The following is an 18,705-nucleotide window of genomic DNA, read 5'->3' on the forward strand; positions in this document are numbered from 1 at the left end:
TATTTTTTATATAATTTTAATTGTTTTTTTAAATATAATGTTTTGAAAAATATAATTGTCATATCCTTGTAGGAAAAAATTCATTAATGTATAAACATTAAAAATAAAATAGAATCATGCTTTTCAAATATATCTATAAAAAGTTGTTTCTTTTATTTTGGAATAGGTAAATAGATAGAAAATACTGCACTTAGATTACTTGTAAATTTTTATTTAAATTTAATTAGAATCGCAGTTTTTGGAAGAACCATTTATTTTTACCAGATTTATACCTAAAAATAAATATTAATATCACTTGTCTATCTAAAGTAATTAAATAGTCATTAAAGGATATTTACAATAAATTTAGATATACATACTTTTCTTCAAATTTAACACGTGTTTGAAATCGGATCTTTTTACGTTTCATTGGATCTTTAAGATCTTTAGGTGTTACTTTGTCCCAATGTAAATCTACAGTATACCTTGTTGGCATCAAATGATTATAATTTAACACCTGCAATTAATACAAATGAAATTGAATATATCTAAAATTATACAAATCCATGACAAAACATTAGATGATTGTATACGTTAGTAAACCTTCTTATAACTTTCAAATAATCATTTTAAAAACTCACTTTTACAAATGGCTTGATCTTAGATCGTTTATGAATCTTTGTTTTTCCCATTCTTTTATGAACCTTACGTGGATATCTGTCAATACCAGCTACCATTGCATGTCCATATTGTTTTTCTGTAGTACCATCATCATAATTCCGCATAATGATAGCTTTTCTTCCTGCATATCGCCCGCTAAGGACCAATACGACTTTACCCGTTTTCATAATCTTCACCATCTTGGAGATATATCTACAAGAAAAAATTTAAAAAATTAGTTCACCAGTAAGAAAGAAGGATATTTTATTGTTAAACTTATATGTAACAACTTATTTTTAATTTAATTGTTAATTTTATTTTAGCAAGATCTTTTTAACAGCTAGAGTATCAATTGTAAACACACATCATATAACCTCTTTTACAACACAAAAAATTAATATTTATAACATTTCAGGCATTAATACATAAATTTATGTACAATAAATGTTTCTTAAAACACATGAAGATCTAATTGTAATCTCTCACTTTAATAATATAAACAAAGTTACAAGTGTTTATTAACATACCTAAGAATCTATCTATCAGTTCTAAAATCAAATAAACGACAACTATTCCAAAAACACCGGAATAAATGTTATCGAAAGCAATATTATGTGTACAAGCAAATTGTTTCTCTATTTTCCGATGTTTTTGGATTAATTTCTGAAATTACAAGCATCACAAACCTTACGGCTTTCCACACCGGACAAAAAAGGAAGTTAACCTAACATTCGATCACCTACTTGTCCAATATTCAAAATTTAGCCTGCAGATGTCGTATCGTTAAATATCCGGCGACGTCTAATAATAACCAATCCTATGTCGCGGTTTGAATGACGTTCAAGAAAATTACATCTTAACAGACGATTTTCATTCGGACCCGATTTTGCCCGTCGCATTGCAGCCGTAATAAAAATCCTTATCGATTCGTTACACTAAGTGTCGCGCGATTTTCGCGAAAAAAACGGGGAATTGGTTAACGTACGTTTTCAACTCGAGCCACGAATCAGAGGCAACATTGTTTCTGTAAAAACCGAGTACAATCGTTGCCAAATATCTAAACTTTTCGAGAGTTCGAGAATAATCCCGATGATTTTCTCGATACATCGAAATGATTGGTCGGCATAAGTAGCTTCCTGCTTGCTTGTATCTCGCACGAGGGATGTTAATAGGCATTATTTTAGTCTTATCGTAGAACCTTTTTTTAAATACAATTTGCCTGATTGGATTATTTGAAAAGACTGATATTGTTGATACCGAGTAGTGAGTGCAGACACAATAAGTTAGCGTAATGGCATTAAACGCTCAATATGAAGTTATCGGAAAGGGTTTCGTACAACAGTATTATGCGATGTTTGACGACCCTGCTCAAAGACCAAATTTAATAAATATGTATAATGTAAGTTCTCTGATCCTCTACGGCCGCATCTCTTCACTCTGGCCGTTCTTCTCCAGCATACTTATTTATTAGATATTTGCGTTTACAGACCGAGTCATCTTTCATGACATTTGAGGGTTTGCAAATACAAGGTGCTATCAAAATCATGGAAAAATTAACTGTGAGTCCTTTTTTAAGGAAGACGATTGCTACATATTAATGTTACTGTATCGTAGCTACTGCTTGTTCAAATATATATATGTAGAGTAAAAAGTTATATTATTCATAAAGAGATTGCAAAATTAAAAGAAAATAGACTGTCTTTTTGATACTGATCAGTAATTACTTAATTTTCAGAGTTTAACATTTCAAAAAATAAATCGGATAATAACTGCTATTGATTCACAACCAATGTTTGATGGTGGCGTGCTTATTAATGTTTTAGGAAGGTTGCAGGTAAAGAGAACAAATTTTTTTCATGTTATGATTGTAGTATAAACAGACAGTTAGGAGATTTGTGAAAATGTACAGAATCACAATATTTATATATACATATACATGAATAGCAGAAGTATATAAGGAAAGAATTTTATTTGATATGTGCAGAGATCTTATTCCAATTAGTTCAGTAATTTAACTTCGTCTATTATATATTTAATACTCCATGCAATGCATTTTCTAAACAAAGATACATTCGGCTCGATTTTTTTTTAAATTTATCAATACATTTATATTTCTATTCGTCCATATATTATATTTTATTGGCTGGACAAGCTACACAAATGTGTACTGTACTGCCTTACATTTTTTGTGCTGCCATATGAAGATAGAGATTGAGCTATGACTAATGTCCAGCAACAATCTCTCTATATACCTCCGCGAAGAAGATGAAATAAGAAAATTCAGTCAGTGATTGTTGATGATTGGGCAGACTGATGAGGATCAGCCCCATGCATACATCCAGACATTTGTCCTGAAGCCAATTGGCACCAGCTTTTACGTGCAGCATGACATCTTCAGACTTGCTCTGCACAACACGGTTTAGGCGTCAGGTATTACTATTCCATTGATCTTCATACCATGGTACAGGCAAGCCAAATACTAATTTTGTAATGTCTAAAGCTGCTTCGTGTGTGTTTGCTCTGTGATTATTAATTCTAATTTAATTTCTTATTATTTGCGATATTGCTTTTGTATTTATTATAATCAATAATTTAAGAAAAATAATTTTTGCACCCAACTAATATTAATTTATAAGACGAAGAAAATATCTGTTCCATTTTAAAGTTTATCATTATGATTATTTGAATTTATCCAAATTTTCTATCTTCATTAATTCAATATTTGCATGTGTTATTTAATTAATTATATTTCAGTAAACTATGTAATAAGGATAATGATAGGAAAAAAATTTAAATTGCTGAACTGACAGGAATAAAATTTATTTTTTCTATTTTTAGAGAAAATTTAATGATACGTCGTTTAGTCATAGTTCATATCAATAAAACATGTAATAATTTATTTTGTGTACCAATATAACAATAATTTAAGTATTATATGAAATAATATATGAATATATTCTGCATTGTATATTTTATTATTTTTTTTATATTGAACTGATTACATACATATTTTAAATAGTGAAATTTCTATGGTATTTAATCTTTATAATAATTAAAATTATTTATAGCAATATAGGGAAAAAATGAAATTAGTTTTTTTTATATGAAATTTAATTGTATGGTGAATTTATATTGCATACTTTTCTATTTTTATTAAATTTTTAAAACATTTACATAGTTTTTGCATGATTATTAATGATTATTAACTATGTTAATAATTGATAATAATTCATTTATGTATTTTTACACGATACAATTTTTTTATACTAGTTAAAATTGATTTTATGTGAAATATATAAGTAATACAAAAAGAGAAAAATTTTATATTTTATATATATATATATATATATATATATGATAATAATATCTATATAATGATAATGTACGTATTCTAAGTGTATGGTTATATATTTACAATTTGTTACAGGCAGATGAAGATCCACCACATGCCTTCTCGCAGATTTTTGTGTTGAAGCCACTGGGGAATTCATTTTTCTGTCAACATGACATTTTCCGACTTGGCATTCATGATAGTGCATGAAGAGAAATGTCTGCGAATTCATCACAGTTAATAGCAGACAGGTACTCTGAGCCATGGACTCCCCAGAGATTAAAATAAGTGAGCTACTTTATCCTTAATATCCTTTATCATCACATATTATTCCATTCTTTCTAGATACTGCAGTTTTTATATGAAAAACATTTGCTTATATCTTGGCCACAAAAGAAAGAAAAGAGCATTAAAAATAAATACAGTTTAATAATTTTCATGTTTTTGTTTTTTTTAACTGTACCTGTTGTTGCGTACATGTTTATGATATAATATAACGTAATATAATAAATCATTATATATTTAATTTTAATAACTGATTATTACTTTTTTAAATTGTATATTATATATTTTATCTCGTACTATGTGTATTTTTGTAAAACAAAGATTGGCCATAAAATACAATATTTGGAATTAATAACATAATAATAATTTCTATTTTACAATTTGCAATATAAAGAAATTTTAATCTAGTAAAGATTGGAGGCATGATTTTTAAAAAAAGGTTACTATATATTATGTAATTGTATGTTATCTCAATTGACATGATTATTAAGAATCGGAGTGTTACAAATTGCCGCGTTTAGCTTGCTCCATTTCAATAGCTTCAAACAATGCTTGAAAGTTTCCAGCTCCAAATCCCTAAGAAGAAATCAAATTATTGTAATTGTATTAGTTCCAATTTAGGAGATTTATAGTAAATTCAATGATCATCGTAACACTTACATTGTGATTATGTCTTTGAATGACCTCTATGAAGAGCGTTGGCCGATCTTGCATATTTTTGGTAAATATTTGTAAAAGATACCCATTTTCATCATAATCGATTAAAATTTTTAATTTCTGAAAATATATTTGAAAATCAATATCAATGAATTTTACGCTACATTTTTTAATTTAATATTCCCACCTGAAGTATGTCAATATCCTCCAAGATTTTTATACCATTGTTTTTCAAACGACTTCTTAACATATCATAGTAAGTGTCTGGAACATGCAGAAATTCTACTCCTCTAGCTCGCAGATTCTGTATCTGTGGAATAACAAAAATTTCCAATTTTAGACTCTGATCCTATTCAAATTGAAGGAAGACACTGGCGAGAATGTAATTTACAGCCGTAATTATGTTGTTTGTATTGAGAGCGATGTGTTGCACTCCTGCTCCTCCATAATATTCGACGTATTCCTGGATTTGAGAACGTTTCTTGCCAGGAGCAGGTTCATTAATAGGCATTTTCACCGTTTCTTCCCAATTCGTCATTACGATGGAACGCAGAGCTGAATATTCTGTGTGCAGTTGAGTATCATCTACTGACCAGAATCGATGAAACTGCAAACATTGTTCGTACCTATGATTGAAATAAATTTCACATAAGCATAGTTATACAGATTTCCTTCAATTTTTTAAATTTTCAATTGATTTGTATATACCATTTCGCAACAGGTTCCATTTGTTTGTCAGGTTGGTTGCCAACGATATGATCGATGAAATTTAATCCTACTTTTGGTCTAAATAATAAAAATTAATTTATCAGAAACTTAATAATGTTATCTGAGAAACAATTTCAAAGGAATTTAAGTTACATACAGTGTCTTTGAAAACGGATCATCCGGTAGAATTTGGAATCCTGGCAAAAAGAATCCTTTATATTTGGATCTGTCTATCAGTGTATGATATGTATCCCCATACTGATAAATTAGAAAATAATTAAATTTTATTGAAATATTTCTTTTATCTTATTATAGTTTTTCTTTCGTTGTGTACACTTACTGTTCTTATGGTAGCAAATTTTACAGTACCATATTCGTCACTTTCTTCCCATATGTCTTTCACTATTGTCGCTCCTCCTTCCTTTGCGATCTGAAAAAAAATTATGATTGTTTCATTTATATATATTAAAAGAAATTGTAGTTTCAACATACTTTCACAATGATGCCTATATCGCGAACGTTAAAAGCAATATCGCGAACACCGTCTCCGTGTTGGGAAAGATGGCTTGCCATTTCTTCATTGTTAGGTTCATAGGCTGATTCGAATACAAAAATGATCTGTAAATAAAAAACAATATTTTTAAATAACACAATATATTAACAAAATTTCATTGATAACATTTGTTAAATGCGTAATATTTGTGATAAAAATATTATTTATAAAGCCCATTTTCTTCTGAGTAAACTGAAAAAAATATGAAAAATATAATCAATATCTAAAGAAATAATTAATATAAATACGCAAATTTCGGAAAATATAATGCGTTCAGTGAACTAGCGAATTTTTATTCAAAGTTGGAAAAATGTTCTGTGTGTTAAATCGAAAAAATATTACTATATAAAAATTTGTATAATGAACATAATTGTTCGTTTAATATTTACTTGATTTTGTTTAACGACGTGCGATGCCACGCGCCTGGATCCAGTTTCTAAACCGCGGTAAGCCAAAGGTTCGAAACCTAATCTAGCGCAGTAATAACTGGCTGCCTAAAATATAAATGTAAATTTGTAATAAAATATTCAAATGTCAAATAAAATATTTTGCCATGTTTGAACATTCAAAGGTTGTTGATAAAGCTATGTCAATAATAATTATGGAAAGTGAAGAGAAATATGACTGTAATGTTCGTGATTTGTTCATTCTCTTAAGGATCTATTTTTATTTGAACTTAAATGAACAATTAATTAAATGATTTATTTAGATTTTGTTTCTGCGTGAGAGTGTACAAGAAATCAGAAATACCGAAAAAACGAGAGAATAAAATATTAAAGTAAATCCTGAATATTTGCTAATTTCGTGAAACCCATTGTCTTTAGTTTAATTACCTGTTTTGCATTCCCGACCCAGAATTTGAGGTGATCGAAGTGCAAGAATTTTCCACCTAAGGGCTAGAAATAAAAAAGAATTATGTGTTAAAAATACGTTGTGATAAATCCTTTTTAATCGATGTGTTCACCATGTGTTAATAAATATATAATTACCTTGAGACCTTTATCCGTATATGTAGTCTGAAAAAGAATAAAATTAAAACATTTACATTGTCGATTAAATATGAAAGTCAAAGGACATTTTAAAATAATGTAATTTAGAAAAATTGTTACTTAAATTTTGTAATGATAGACAGTTTTATAGCAACACTTGATTAATAAAAGATTGTTAAAAACTTCGTACCATATCGAATACTTGCGAAAAGTTAGAGCGAGCTAGTTAATGATTTCTTTTTCATAGTTCTTAATCGAAAGCGCACCTTGCTTAAATATAAGCGCGATTCTCTATCCTGATCACTGATTGGCTGAGCACGGAGGCCTGTTTGTGTCGCATCCTAAATCAGTTGTATAGTATTGTTGGTAATATTACAACTGACTTTTTCAGGATTATCTACGATCACCTGACATTTTCTTCACGGGCACGTGTTGCAATTATCATTTCAGGACTATCTCTTTAAATATACTGAAAAAAATTCATTTATTTTCAATTATATAGTTTAATTTAATTGAGATACACATTAATGCCCCCTTAGTATTCTCTCTTGAGTACGCAATATTATATTAAAACGTTTAAAAAATATATTGAAAATCCATTTGTACATTTTATTAATTGCAATTGATGACGTAAATGCAAAATGATATATTTTGTCACGAATAATTATTACTTCGTGTTAATTTTGAATGACAAGCGTGCAAATAGAGTACAATTATAGATAGCAGATAACATATTACACATTCTTTTCGCATTTAAAAAAAGTTAGTTGAGTTAAATGTTTGCTTTTTTATTTATTCTTGCGACTTAGAGTTAATTTTGCCGTGCCTTTTTGAATGAACTGAAAAAAGCCACTTATTTGTATGTATAACTTGCTTATACTAAAATGAAGCAATAGTGATATATTTGTTAATATAAGTGACGATTATAAAATGACTATTTTTCTAAAAACTATTTCGTAATTTAACATTGTTTAAAAAGTATTTTATGCTTATAAAACTTTCCATTTACTCCACGGGGGCTCGTCGTTTTACATGACGAAACATGATTGGTCGTGTGTCAGCGCTTAGATTCTGGTTTTAGAGGTGTGTCTTGTTTTTTAATGTAAATTACAAATTAAAAGCGTGCATAGCGCGTGATACAAACGTGTTAGCGAACCGGCAGAACCAGAAGGATTGCCTCGATTCATTTTTACGTATTACCGAGGTCAATAAAAGAAAAAAAAAACGAACAAAACAGGATACATGACAAATGTATCTATATATAAATTTAAATGTGGCTTCCTCAAGTATTTTTCTTTTCTCATAACAATTATAAAAATGAACTACTTTCAGACTACATATACGGATAAAGGTCCCAAGGTAATTATGTTTTTTTTTTTTTTTTTTTTTTTAATATCTAGGAAATAAAAGATAAAACCTAAATTCTCTGAAGTGTAACGTCTATGGTAAAAATTTCATTTTAGAATAGAGTAAAAATTTTAAAAACGATTAAGTTCGAACATTGTATATTTCAATTATAATTTTTATTCAATTGAAGTATATCGATGACATTACAGTTTCTTGTTGTTCACGTTTTACTGCATGTACGTCTTATGTTATTTGTTAATCAATTACTGAATTAATATCTAGTTTGAATGGTGTAAATAAGACAAAGTGTTTCATGTGGAATAATTTGAAATATTCATAGTTTCCAGCAACACGTAAACACATGACTAGATAAAATTATTTATAATTGTAGTACAAAAGATATGTATTAGAATTTAAACATTGTATATTATTATAAACAATATAAAATATAAATTTTAAATACACAATTAGTTGTCTAATTTTTGTTTATACAGTATCCCCTTATACAGAGATACTTGAGATAGATTTTATATTTTCCTTATAAATTACATTCTCCTTATATGATTATAGCAGAAAATTACATTTATATAAATGTATTAATGAGAAAATTATGTTTTCGAAAGAAATTTAATTTAAATATTTAATAAATAGTATTGAAAATAATGAAATGATAATATTATTTAATTATCATTGAGTTTTTATCACTCATTTTCTGGTTCGGGAATTACATTAATCTTATTAATATTCTCTTTTGTTAACATATTGACTTAGTATGTTATACATTTTCTTTTAATAATATTGTTAGTTTCATCTACTTATACTAACAAATTTAAGAATTATATTGCTATTTATAAATCGTATAAATAAATTATGTATCAGACGCTTCTTACATATATTTATATACAAAGAACTAATTATAGTACATATAATATAAATTGATTTATATTATACAACATGGAATTATTGAAAAGTCAAGCAATAAACAACAATTAATTGCCTTATACCTAATCGCAATAAAAATCTTTATCCGGAATAATCTAGTTTAAATACTTAGACAAATAAATTATTTAAATAAGTATCACTTAATTTGGACGTAGCGATATAATACTAGAATCATTTTATTTTCTACCTAACATTGAAAGCTTGGACTTGAAGAAGTTGTTTTATTATGCTATTAAAACTGTATTTTAAAGAAATTTTAAAGAATTTTTATCTTTTCTTGAAACCATACACGATAGAAATTACTCTTTAAATATTATATGTTTTTACTACATTTATATTTATGTAACATAAATCTTTTAAATATAATTGCAAATTTTATTACATAATATCATTTATGTTTAATAGTATGAAAAAAATTTAATAAATGGAATATTCATAATTTATATTATCCTTTTTTATACTATTATAATAAAACCTAAAATATTGTTCAATGTAAATTTATTACGGAACAAATGCTTTTAATAAAACATTTAATATTTCGTATTAAAATATATCATTTGTGATTGAGAAAATAGCAATACCAGTTTAGTATGTATGGTTGGTACATGTGAATAATATAAAAATTCTTTGATTATAGCCAATTCTTAAATTATCATACTCAATAGCGCGATCTTTATTACAAAAATACGTGTAGAAAATTTGGTAATATTTTTTTTATCAATATGTAGTACTTTTTTTTTAATTGTAAAAGTCGATTTTCTTAGTCGATTAAATTAATGGAATGTTTAATCATCCTATTAATTTTGGAAAGAGATATGAAAATTTGAACTTATTGTTTCTTACTGATGTGGACGTTTTAAATAAATATAATACTAAAAATGTACATATACGTTAAGATGTATACGTGATATTTATATGTATACGATTATTTATAAATCGTTGCTATAGCAATAAGAATTTAACTACTGTTACATGCTAACTACTAAATGAAGGATTTCGTTCTCATTTTTAATGCCCTTGTACCTATTATCACGTAACAAGGTAAAGAGAATGTTTCTATTTAATATTATTAAAAACATCAGAAAAATGTATCTACTACTATACACAGATAACATATATACAAAATGTTGTACATTATTGTTAATTTGGCATGCCATGAAATATATAAAAAAAAGAACAAAATATTAAGTAAAATAATTCAATCCCGAACGAAATTGTGATGGAAGCATTTGTAGATAATTATTATTTATAGCAATACAATTCCATGGTCTCTTTCCAGTCTACGTTTTGCTTTTAGAGACACAATCCCCATTAAATCTGCAGGAGTTGGAAGTCCTCCAGAGGTATTTGGAGCCACTGCTTGTTGATAAAATACCTCTACGTTTCCACACTGGTTACCATAAACAACGGTATCCTCCGTTCTAGTTAATTAATAAAATATACTCATTTTTTTATCATTTTCAGAATAATTACCATGTTAGTTAGTGCTTCGTAATGTATCACAATATGTGAAAACGAAATATATTCTAAATTTATAATACAATCTCTTTTTTTGGAAATATTTGGCAATAGCATTAAATCAAGTAAAATCATCTACTGAAGCAAGCTGACGTATGCAAAATTGTACTAAGTGAAACAAATTATCTAATGTTTAAGTAATTACCTGACAATAATATCTGTGAGATTACTGGCATGTGTGAATCTATCATGAAGGCAAGAAACAATGTCCAATTCAGTAACACCCCAAAGTCCAGAACGATTTAGTGTATCCCATTGAGGATCGATACTTAATATACTATATAATTCCTTATTTTCATTTGATGGCAAAGGCTCTAAACACTGTTGTAATCTTGCTTCAAGTTTTCCTAATGTATTCATGCAAGTCTGCCACTATAACATGTTTAACAATATAATGTATATTGTCAAAAAAATTAATGACATTAGGCTTACGAGATATACTTACGAGAAAGTGTATAAGATCAGGATTATTGGCAGTTCCATTTTCCATTAGTAATACCAGCACCATATTGTGATGCCCACAGAGAAATAATTCCGTTTTCTCAAAAGAGGCTTCATCCTTGGAAGTAGTTACCCAATCTTCTTCCAATTCATCCTCACCATCGCTACCAGTTTCTTTATTAACTGCTTCCAATTTTTGCTTGATTATTTGATTCGTTGATGTCGAAAAGCCAGATAAATCGCGAAATTCACTGGGAGTTGTTTCCCTACTACAAAAACCGCTAGTTCTCTCGTCAGCAAGTAAACTAAGTTTAGACATAAGAGGCGTTAACTGTAGACCATCCAATTTCTTCTTTTGAAGAAAATCATACACGTTGCCGCACTCCGATGCTGATTTTCGTCTGTCATCATTATCAGTGATATTAAGCGGTTTCAATGGAAGACTCATCGATCTACGATAAGTTTCTTGTTTCACTTTACTATCTACTTTTATGTCACGAGAATTACTTGAGTTTTCTAAATTATCACTGATCGCTGTATCACAGTCGTTCGTTACATTTTTCATATTGCAATCGTTAGACAAATTTGTTAAAAAGTCGTTGCGATTAATTGTATTATTTCGATCGTCCTTAAGTTCTTCGTAATGCGATGATATATACTGATCGTATAAAGACTGAGATACTGGTAATCCATCGCATCGAAATACAGGATAACATGGATCAGTAATTGTATGAAACTGCCTTTTATTCGAAGACTTCTTTTGAGGAGAAGCTTCAGGAGACATACTTTGTTTTAACTGTGGCAATCCTAATCCATATGTTCTTACTGATATTCGATTGGAGCACAAATTAGACGATTCTAAATCATGCATGCTTAAGCTTCTCTTATTAAATTCTCTTCGTTTAACTAATTTTTCTTTCGGAGTGACGTTTCTTAATTTATTTAAACGTTTACATCTAAGTGCTTCTTTAACGACATCCGGGATATCATCCACGGTTGTCTTTATTTCTTTTTTCTCCTCTTCTGCTTCATTATTTGTGTCTTCGTTCGTGTTACATATTAACATAGCATTACCATGTAATACTCTATTAACATCTTTTAAGGGCGTGGAGCATACGCTAGGAGTCAAAGGATTTGCACACTTAGGACGGTCTGTTTTACTTTCCTGTTTACGTTTCACTGGAGAACTATAAGCTGTAAGTGGAACGGAGGATACGTAGTGACTATTATCGTTGTACTGTGATGAATCTAATTCTCCTTCTTCAGGTACAGTAAAAATGCGAGAAGTATCACGTTTTATTCCGGACAAAGGAAGTTCTTTACTATTCTTGGACATGTTCTAAAAGTATAACCGTTTCATTATTGAATTATCTATTGAACTATCACAATGCAAAAATTACTCACCTTTCTTTGAAATATTTTCTTTGTTACAGAATCTAAATAAGAACTATAATACCGCTCGTTATTTGCTTCTTGTGCAAGTTTTGCAAACTGTTTTTGCTCTATATACACTCGCAATAACTGTACTCCAACAGGTAGATGAAATTCTGTCGATATTTTTTCTGCAGGAGCCTAAAAAGTTTCATTTAAAACAATATTTAATATTATGTGAACATTATATACTGTTAATTTTAATTTAATATATACCTTTATTCTATATGGATCAGTTATAACAATTTGTTTGGTCAATTCAGCACTTAATTGAGTTGCAACTACCCTGAAATATTAGTACTTTTAGTTTACCAACTAAAAGAACAATTTATTTGTCAATGAAACTTACTTATTATTATAGAAAAGTGCACCACCCATGACACCATTAGTTTCTTGACAATATTGTAAAAGTTGAATCGCTTCTAAAAATATGTTACTAGCGCTCTAAAAAGATATCATATTAATATATATTATATCATGTTATATCATATTATATATATAGTAGAAATAATTTATTATGTTAAAAGGAAATAAAATTGGTTATCATATTAATTACCTTTGGAAGTTTAATGATAGGAATATTAGAGAAAAGATTGGCACTATATTGAAGTATTGGCAAATATGTTTCAAACATTTGATAAAGTTTCTCTGTAAACTTATTTCTGTCATTGTTAAATGATTCCAATATTTTATTTAAATCATAATGAAAAAATTTCAACAATGACTCTAATGTGATTGCACGCCTTTCTAGAATCCAATCATGAATATTCCTATCAGTTCCAACTGCCTGTAAAATAAGAAACAGTGAAATTTTATTTTAATATATACTAAGCATGATATATTATGAGAAAAATATTATATTTCATTCATTGGGAGCATATTGATAATTGGAGATAACAACTCTAATAGATAACTATTATAAAATTACATTATATAGCCACTTTCATATATTGTGTTACATTAATTTTAAAATTTGTAGTCAATATACTTACAAGTATGTACTGTCCAAATTTCTTTAGCACAAACTTTCCTCCTTGCAATGTGATTGATTTTGGACTGGAAAATGATGTTGAAAGAAACTGATTAACAGCCATTAATTGTCCTGCCAGAGCTAATCTTTGGGTAAGAGATACCCATGCAGGATGAAAATACATAACTGCCTCTGCAGGATCATCATCTTCTTTACAACACCTTGCAGTGTCATAAACAAATACTATCATCATCTCTCTAAAAAGAAATATCAGAACTAAGCAGTAATATATAGTTATGTAATATTAATTGTGTAATAACTTGTAAATACGTATTAAATATAAATAAAATGATTTCTCTTTTATAAATGAAGTAGCTTACCCTGGCGTAACTGATAAAACCTTCTATACACAACTTTGAAAATTTATTAACTTTCATTTTTACAAAATTATAGACATAATATTAATGTCTATAATTTGCTCTGAAGCTTATACACGAATGAATATCTATGAAGTAAATAATTGTGAACAAAGAATTACTGATTAGCTGCACCAATAACCGATAACAAAATAAAGGAGATAAGATTATAGATTAGAGCACATTTTTTAAAAGCATTGTTACATACTGTGAATAAAAACTCATTGCATCATTATGATGAGGTAACTCTTTAAAAAAAACTCAACAGGTTTTTCCAGTTTATTTTATGTTATTTTGCACAAAGTTGAATTAATAAAAGCATTTTCAACTTTTTAATCTACAAATCCAAGATATAAAATAACACATAAAACGAAGGAAAAGTTTGCTTTAACAAAATTTATAATTGCTGAAAATAATAGTTTATTTATATGTATGTACATTAACAAAATATATTTTATTATGAAATAATATACTGTAAAACTAATTTAAAAAAGAAAACATTTCTTTATACATTGTATACATTACTTCACATGTACAAGAATATAATTTACATAATTGTTGTACTACAGAGAAAATAAAACAATCAAACTACAAGCAGATATAAATTAGTCCATAAAATATACATACAAACATACGCATGTATTAATTAAAGATAATTTTAATTAAAGAAATATATTAGTTCAGGGTAAATGATGTGAAGTGACGCGAAAGTGTTGCAAGTGTGAACAAAAAAAAAAAAAAAAGAAGTCAAGTGCAAAAATCGTTTTATTAATAATTCATGAACTCACACCAACTTAAAGTCAGCATTCTCTTTGACAAAAACTAAAGATTTGAAAAGGGACATGCCGCCAAAAGATGAGTCGATGTATCAAGCGTAACAGTAACAGAGTTTACAGAGCATAGTATAGTAAACAAAGCATTATCATTGAATTAAAGATGCACTTTCTACGCTGCTATAATTAGATAAAGCTAGCGTTACGCAATATCCTCGTACTTTGCCATGGTGATTGTTTACGCGTTTCAACGTGCCGGGGCTGAGAACTTCGGATGCGATTGTCGATTGTAACGTCAAACCCTTTCCTTCTCGTTTCCTTTTTTTTTTCCCCAGTCACAACGGCAAGTTCAACGTCGTGTTTCTCGTTCTATTCTTACAGTCGTTCAGGACGCTACTAAGCGTCGCGAAAAATGCACTTCGATGGAAATGCACTTTCCCGTTATGTAATGCAAAATCTGAGCCATAATAATCTTGATTCTCAATCACGCTGAATGGAGCCGCTCCTTTACCGCCATGCTGATATCGATCTCCTTTGTACCAGGCAAAACTTTGGTCCTTGATCGGTAATACGGCTACAACCGCGATATTTGAATCTTGATTATAATCTAACGAAAGTTAACGCGCTATTGGACTGTAGTTACATATGTACGTTGTCAATTATAAAGCGTATATTTTTATACTGAAATATATATATATTTAACAAATGTAAATAGTAAGTAAAATATAATTTACAAATATGTGTATCAGTTCTCAGCAAGTTCTTGCAAGCAATCACGAAGAATTTCTAAGAAGATATCAGCATGATATTCTCCGAATATAAGGCATGGTCTTAGTCTAATTGTTTTTGTTCCATTGCCACTCACTTGTACACCTAATTGTAATTTTAAATTTATTACAAAGACAATAAGATATAAAAATTGTCAAATGTACATAATCAAAGTTTAGTACCTTTAGTACGTAAGAGATACATTAATTTACTTCTCGTATCTTTGCATGGCGTGTCAAACGCAATGATAAAACCTCTGCCTCGCACGGAACTTATAAGATCCGAAAATTCATGCTGTAACGTATTCAGTTGACAAAGCAAATAATTGCCAACGTAACATACATGAGTTAATAAATCTTCTGCTTCGATGGTTTTTAATACTGCCTCTAACAATAAAATTTTAATTGGATCCCCCATCCATACATTAAAAACTCTACATGGTTGCTTAGGCCTAAATGGATAACACAAAAAAATATTTATGATAAAAATGCAGTGTTCTATTCTTATATAAATTTTATCATGTTCAATAGATATGTTACATATATTCAGGAGAATGATAAAATCCACTAGCTTGCATTTTGTAACTAAAGGTAACAATATCAGGAGGAATATTTAATTCAAAATATTCATGTGCCCATATTCTTCCAGTTGCACCACCACCTGTTTGTATCTCATCCAGTATTAAAGGAATAGATCTCTATAAAATTTATATTTGTACAATGTTTTTTAATATTTATAATATCATACATAATAATGCAAACACTTAAATAACATATTAACCAATTACTTTTTTACAAATCTCTTGTAACTGTAGAAAAAAATCTGGAGAAGCATGTCTATCTCCTCCTTCACATTGTATTGCTTCAACTATGATACCAGCAACTGGCATTGTCTTTTCATATTGTTCTATTAACTCCTCTACCTTTGATGTATTTTAATTAATTTCTAGCAATAAAATTAATTTAAGATTTATGACAATTAAGTTTACTTGTTCCAAGCATCGAACATCTTCTTGTTTATTTTCTTTTTCATATTGATTCAGTGGATATAAATAATGTGGATAAGGTGCAATTGGCCATGGAAGAGAAGGTACATCAACTTTCGTTATATATCTATAATGTGATAGTGCCAATGCGCCAAACGTTCTACCATGAAATCCTCCTAATTTTATAAATTTCATTAATTTATAGTGTTATATTATGACGTTACATTAAGATATACCTTCAAAAGAAAGGATAGACAATTTAGGACAACCAGGTGGTTTATTAAAGAGTGCACTTTTTTTTTCTTCATCTGTAAAATCCTTGCCACATCGACGTTTTTCCGCATATTTTATGAATGCCATTTGTATAGCATGCTCAGTAGAACAAGCAGCGCACATGGCTGTAAAAACACATGGTAATCCTTTTGGAGCTACCTGATAAAATAAAATCATATTTAATAAATTCATTATTTATTCTTATTAATGAAATATAATTTGCTAAATAAAAGTATTTTCTTACACATGGTTGAAGCAATGTATTCTGTATTTTACGTGGCCACTCTAAACCAGGGAATAATCCCAATGCAGGCCTATTTGCTATTACTCTCTAAAAATTTGTTATATTAATATTTTCAAGCTGCTCTTAATGGATATAATAATTTTCAATTATATTTACTTGATTTCCTCCACAAGATAATACACCAAGGATTGATCTATGGTTATATCCAAGAGCAAGTGTGGACACTTGCATAAACATATCTAAGAAAACATTTCCATCAATATCTGCTAAGTAATTTCCAATAGATCTTTGGTAATCTCCGAAATATTGAATATCTACTTGCTGCAAGATTTTATAGTTGTATTTAATTATATAATTATAATTGTGTTTTCTAACACAATTTGAATTTTTTGATAATAATATAAACCTGAATTTTGGAAAATTCATTGAGAAGAGCTTCCGACTTTGGTCCAGGTATTTCAGTAAGTGTACACGGTTTTGCAGGTTCCCCAGGTAACGGTGCCTTTGGCATATGATGAAGTTCTACACATTATTTATCACGTATAACACATTAAACTAATACTAACACATTAAACTTATATTAAGTGTAATATATTTTATTTCTCTGTAATATAGTTACTTTTCGTACTTACGACGAGATTTTGCACCTTTTTGAACAAAATATAGAATACTTTTGTACAACATATTGAAATTTTTGTATTTATTAAACAGTGTTACTAATATAGAGTATTTATGAAATTTATTATATTATGTACAAATATTTTTGAAAGAAAGTTGAAAAATGATAAAAAATGTGTAATTCATATAAATGACATGTTTTTACTTTTGTTTCAAACCATGACAGAAGAATGTAAATAGTCTGTATAGTATTACTTGAACTTTAAAATATTAAAGTCTAAATGATAATACAAATAATGATATTAGTATTAAAGCAATTCAAAGTTACGTATTTCTAATATTATTACTTTATACAAGAATTATTGTTTTCTGCAGATAAAACTAAAAATTAATTATTAAACGGTATTAATATGCTTTTTTTAAGTTTCATGAAGCCACTGTCATACAGCAGTTTATTATTTTTTAAGCAATTACAAATTAAAAAAGGTAAATTAACATACTATACTTTCCTCTAACTTATATTTATAGTGCAATGAAAACAACAAAGTTTATGATTAAAATTAGTACAAATATATTTATTATAAACTAGTAATATTAGATTAGATGGATATAGTTATGTAATCACACTTTGTTGCTTTTTTCTTAATAGAAATAAACACCTTGTTACATGATTAATAAGCGGGTAAAGTGAAATAGAGCAGCGCAAAACGTATATGGCCGCAATTTCTTCACCCAGTTTTTACACTTCAGTAGCATGCCAAAAACTTACACGATTAATATCTAATACATGTCTTAAGGTATTTCTACAATTTTTTAC

General features: G+C 28.4%; 5 protein-coding genes across 9 annotated transcripts; 1 reads left to right on the top strand and 4 right to left on the bottom strand.

Moving 5' to 3' along the window:
• Positions 1 to 195: 195 nt before the first annotated feature.
• LOC122528038 (60S ribosomal protein L27) lies at positions 196 to 1,415 on the bottom strand. Of its 2 annotated transcripts, none has more exons than XM_043652723.1 (4): positions 1,326 to 1,415; positions 621 to 852; positions 360 to 496; positions 196 to 272 (listed from the first exon to the last, which is right to left on the bottom strand). In XM_043652723.1, the coding sequence occupies exons 2-4, from the start codon at positions 837 to 839 to the stop codon at positions 224 to 226; spliced, it is 405 nt and encodes a 134-aa protein (XP_043508658.1). In that variant the 5' UTR covers positions 840 to 852; positions 1,326 to 1,415; the 3' UTR covers positions 196 to 223. The 2 variants fall into 2 exon arrangements, with proteins under 2 accessions (XP_043508658.1, XP_043508659.1); XM_043652724.1 differs by lacking the exon at positions 1,326 to 1,415 and adding an exon at positions 1,260 to 1,282.
• Positions 1,416 to 1,519: 104 nt separating this feature from the next.
• On the top strand, positions 1,520 to 4,407 carry LOC122528039 (probable nuclear transport factor 2). 3 transcript variants are annotated; one of them, XM_043652727.1, is made up of 5 exons: positions 1,520 to 2,038; positions 2,127 to 2,198; positions 2,375 to 2,473; positions 2,949 to 3,106; positions 4,067 to 4,407. In XM_043652727.1, exons 1-4 carry the CDS (start codon positions 1,931 to 1,933, stop codon positions 3,060 to 3,062), a joined length of 393 nt encoding a protein of 130 aa, XP_043508662.1. In that variant the 5' UTR covers positions 1,520 to 1,930; the 3' UTR covers positions 3,063 to 3,106; positions 4,067 to 4,407. The 3 variants fall into 3 exon arrangements, with proteins under 3 accessions (XP_043508662.1, XP_043508660.1, XP_043508661.1); XM_043652725.1 differs by having other exon boundaries at positions 1,522 to 2,038; positions 2,949 to 3,069; XM_043652726.1 differs by lacking the exon at positions 2,949 to 3,106 and having other exon boundaries at positions 1,536 to 2,038; positions 4,067 to 4,221; positions 4,316 to 4,407.
• Positions 4,408 to 4,681: 274 nt separating this feature from the next.
• On the bottom strand, positions 4,682 to 7,431 carry LOC122528036 (4-hydroxyphenylpyruvate dioxygenase). Its single transcript, XM_043652718.1, has 12 exons — positions 7,353 to 7,431; positions 7,163 to 7,189; positions 7,007 to 7,069; positions 6,563 to 6,667; positions 6,113 to 6,238; positions 5,961 to 6,050; positions 5,778 to 5,878; positions 5,621 to 5,698; positions 5,304 to 5,538; positions 5,100 to 5,222; positions 4,916 to 5,032; positions 4,682 to 4,831 (listed from the first exon to the last, which is right to left on the bottom strand). The coding sequence occupies exons 1-12, from the start codon at positions 7,353 to 7,355 to the stop codon at positions 4,757 to 4,759; spliced, it is 1,143 nt and encodes a 380-aa protein (XP_043508653.1). The 5' UTR covers positions 7,356 to 7,431; the 3' UTR covers positions 4,682 to 4,756.
• A 2,681-nt stretch (positions 7,432 to 10,112) lies between these two features.
• Positions 10,113 to 15,528, bottom strand: LOC122528033. 2 transcript variants are annotated; one of them, XM_043652716.1, is made up of 9 exons: positions 15,222 to 15,528; positions 13,834 to 14,068; positions 13,398 to 13,628; positions 13,191 to 13,285; positions 13,058 to 13,127; positions 12,815 to 12,982; positions 11,415 to 12,749; positions 11,115 to 11,341; positions 10,113 to 10,872 (listed from the first exon to the last, which is right to left on the bottom strand). In XM_043652716.1, the coding sequence occupies exons 1-9, from the start codon at positions 15,227 to 15,229 to the stop codon at positions 10,698 to 10,700; spliced, it is 2,544 nt and encodes an 847-aa protein (XP_043508651.1). In that variant the 5' UTR covers positions 15,230 to 15,528; the 3' UTR covers positions 10,113 to 10,697. The 2 variants fall into 2 exon arrangements, with proteins under 2 accessions (XP_043508651.1, XP_043508650.1); XM_043652715.1 differs by having other exon boundaries at positions 15,016 to 15,528.
• On the bottom strand, positions 15,083 to 17,954 carry LOC122528035 (4-aminobutyrate aminotransferase, mitochondrial-like). The gene is made up of 10 exons (XM_043652717.1): positions 17,903 to 17,954; positions 17,677 to 17,792; positions 17,427 to 17,591; positions 17,271 to 17,357; positions 16,990 to 17,185; positions 16,757 to 16,929; positions 16,556 to 16,690; positions 16,308 to 16,465; positions 15,951 to 16,219; positions 15,083 to 15,873 (listed from the first exon to the last, which is right to left on the bottom strand). The coding sequence occupies exons 1-10, from the start codon at positions 17,952 to 17,954 to the stop codon at positions 15,746 to 15,748; spliced, it is 1,479 nt and encodes a 492-aa protein (XP_043508652.1). The 3' UTR covers positions 15,083 to 15,745.
• Positions 17,955 to 18,705: the final 751 nt, after the last annotated feature.

This window comes from Frieseomelitta varia, unplaced genomic scaffold (assembly GCF_011392965.1).
Source record: "Frieseomelitta varia isolate USP_RPSP 00005682 unplaced genomic scaffold, Fvar_1.2 scaffold_244, whole genome shotgun sequence".
NCBI classification, from domain to species: Eukaryota; Metazoa; Arthropoda; class Insecta; order Hymenoptera; family Apidae; genus Frieseomelitta; species Frieseomelitta varia.

What these genes read in the sequence shown, in the direction of transcription:
- LOC122528035 (XM_043652717.1), bottom strand. Translation starts at nt 17,954, where the DNA reads ATGTTGTACAAAAGTATTCTATATTTTGTTCAAAAAGGTGCAAAATCT. An exon ending in AAAAGGTGCAAAATCTCGTC is followed by an intron (nt 17,793 to 17,902) that starts GTAAGTACGAAA and finishes AATAATGTGTAG; the next exon opens with AACTTCATCATATGCCAAAG. An exon ending in TATCTTGTGGAGGAAATCAA is followed by an intron (nt 17,358 to 17,426) that starts GTAAATATAATT and finishes ACAAATTTTTAG; the next exon opens with AGAGTAATAGCAAATAGGCC.
- LOC122528036 (XM_043652718.1), bottom strand. An exon ending in ATACGGATAAAGGTCTCAAG is followed by an intron (nt 7,070 to 7,162) that starts GTAATTATATAT and finishes TTTTATTTCTAG; the next exon opens with CCCTTAGGTGGAAAATTCTT. An exon ending in ATATAGGCATCATTGTGAAA is followed by an intron (nt 6,051 to 6,112) that starts GTATGTTGAAAC and finishes ATTTTTTTTCAG; the next exon opens with ATCGCAAAGGAAGGAGGAGC.
- LOC122528039 (XM_043652727.1), top strand. Translation starts at nt 1,931, where the DNA reads ATGGCATTAAACGCTCAATATGAAGTTATCGGAAAGGGTTTCGTACAA. An exon ending in AAATCATGGAAAAATTAACT is followed by an intron (nt 2,199 to 2,374) that starts GTGAGTCCTTTT and finishes CTTAATTTTCAG; the next exon opens with AGTTTAACATTTCAAAAAAT. An exon ending in ATGTTTTAGGAAGGTTGCAG is followed by an intron (nt 2,474 to 2,948) that starts GTAAAGAGAACA and finishes ATGATTGGGCAG; the next exon opens with ACTGATGAGGATCAGCCCCA.
- LOC122528033 (XM_043652715.1), bottom strand. Translation starts at nt 15,071, where the DNA reads ATGTCCCTTTTCAAATCTTTAGTTTTTGTCAAAGAGAATGCTGACTTT. An exon ending in CTATCATTAAACTTCCAAAG is followed by an intron (nt 13,286 to 13,397) that starts GTAATTAATATG and finishes ATATCTTTTTAG; the next exon opens with AGCGCTAGTAACATATTTTT. An exon ending in GCACTTTTCTATAATAATAA is followed by an intron (nt 13,128 to 13,190) that starts GTAAGTTTCATT and finishes CTAATATTTCAG; the next exon opens with GGTAGTTGCAACTCAATTAA.
- LOC122528038 (XM_043652723.1), bottom strand. Translation starts at nt 839, where the DNA reads ATGGTGAAGATTATGAAAACGGGTAAAGTCGTATTGGTCCTTAGCGGG. An exon ending in AGATCAAGCCATTTGTAAAA is followed by an intron (nt 497 to 620) that starts GTGAGTTTTTAA and finishes TATTAATTGCAG; the next exon opens with GTGTTAAATTATAATCATTT. An exon ending in CGTGTTAAATTTGAAGAAAA is followed by an intron (nt 273 to 359) that starts GTATGTATATCT and finishes ATTTATTTTTAG; the next exon opens with GTATAAATCTGGTAAAAATA.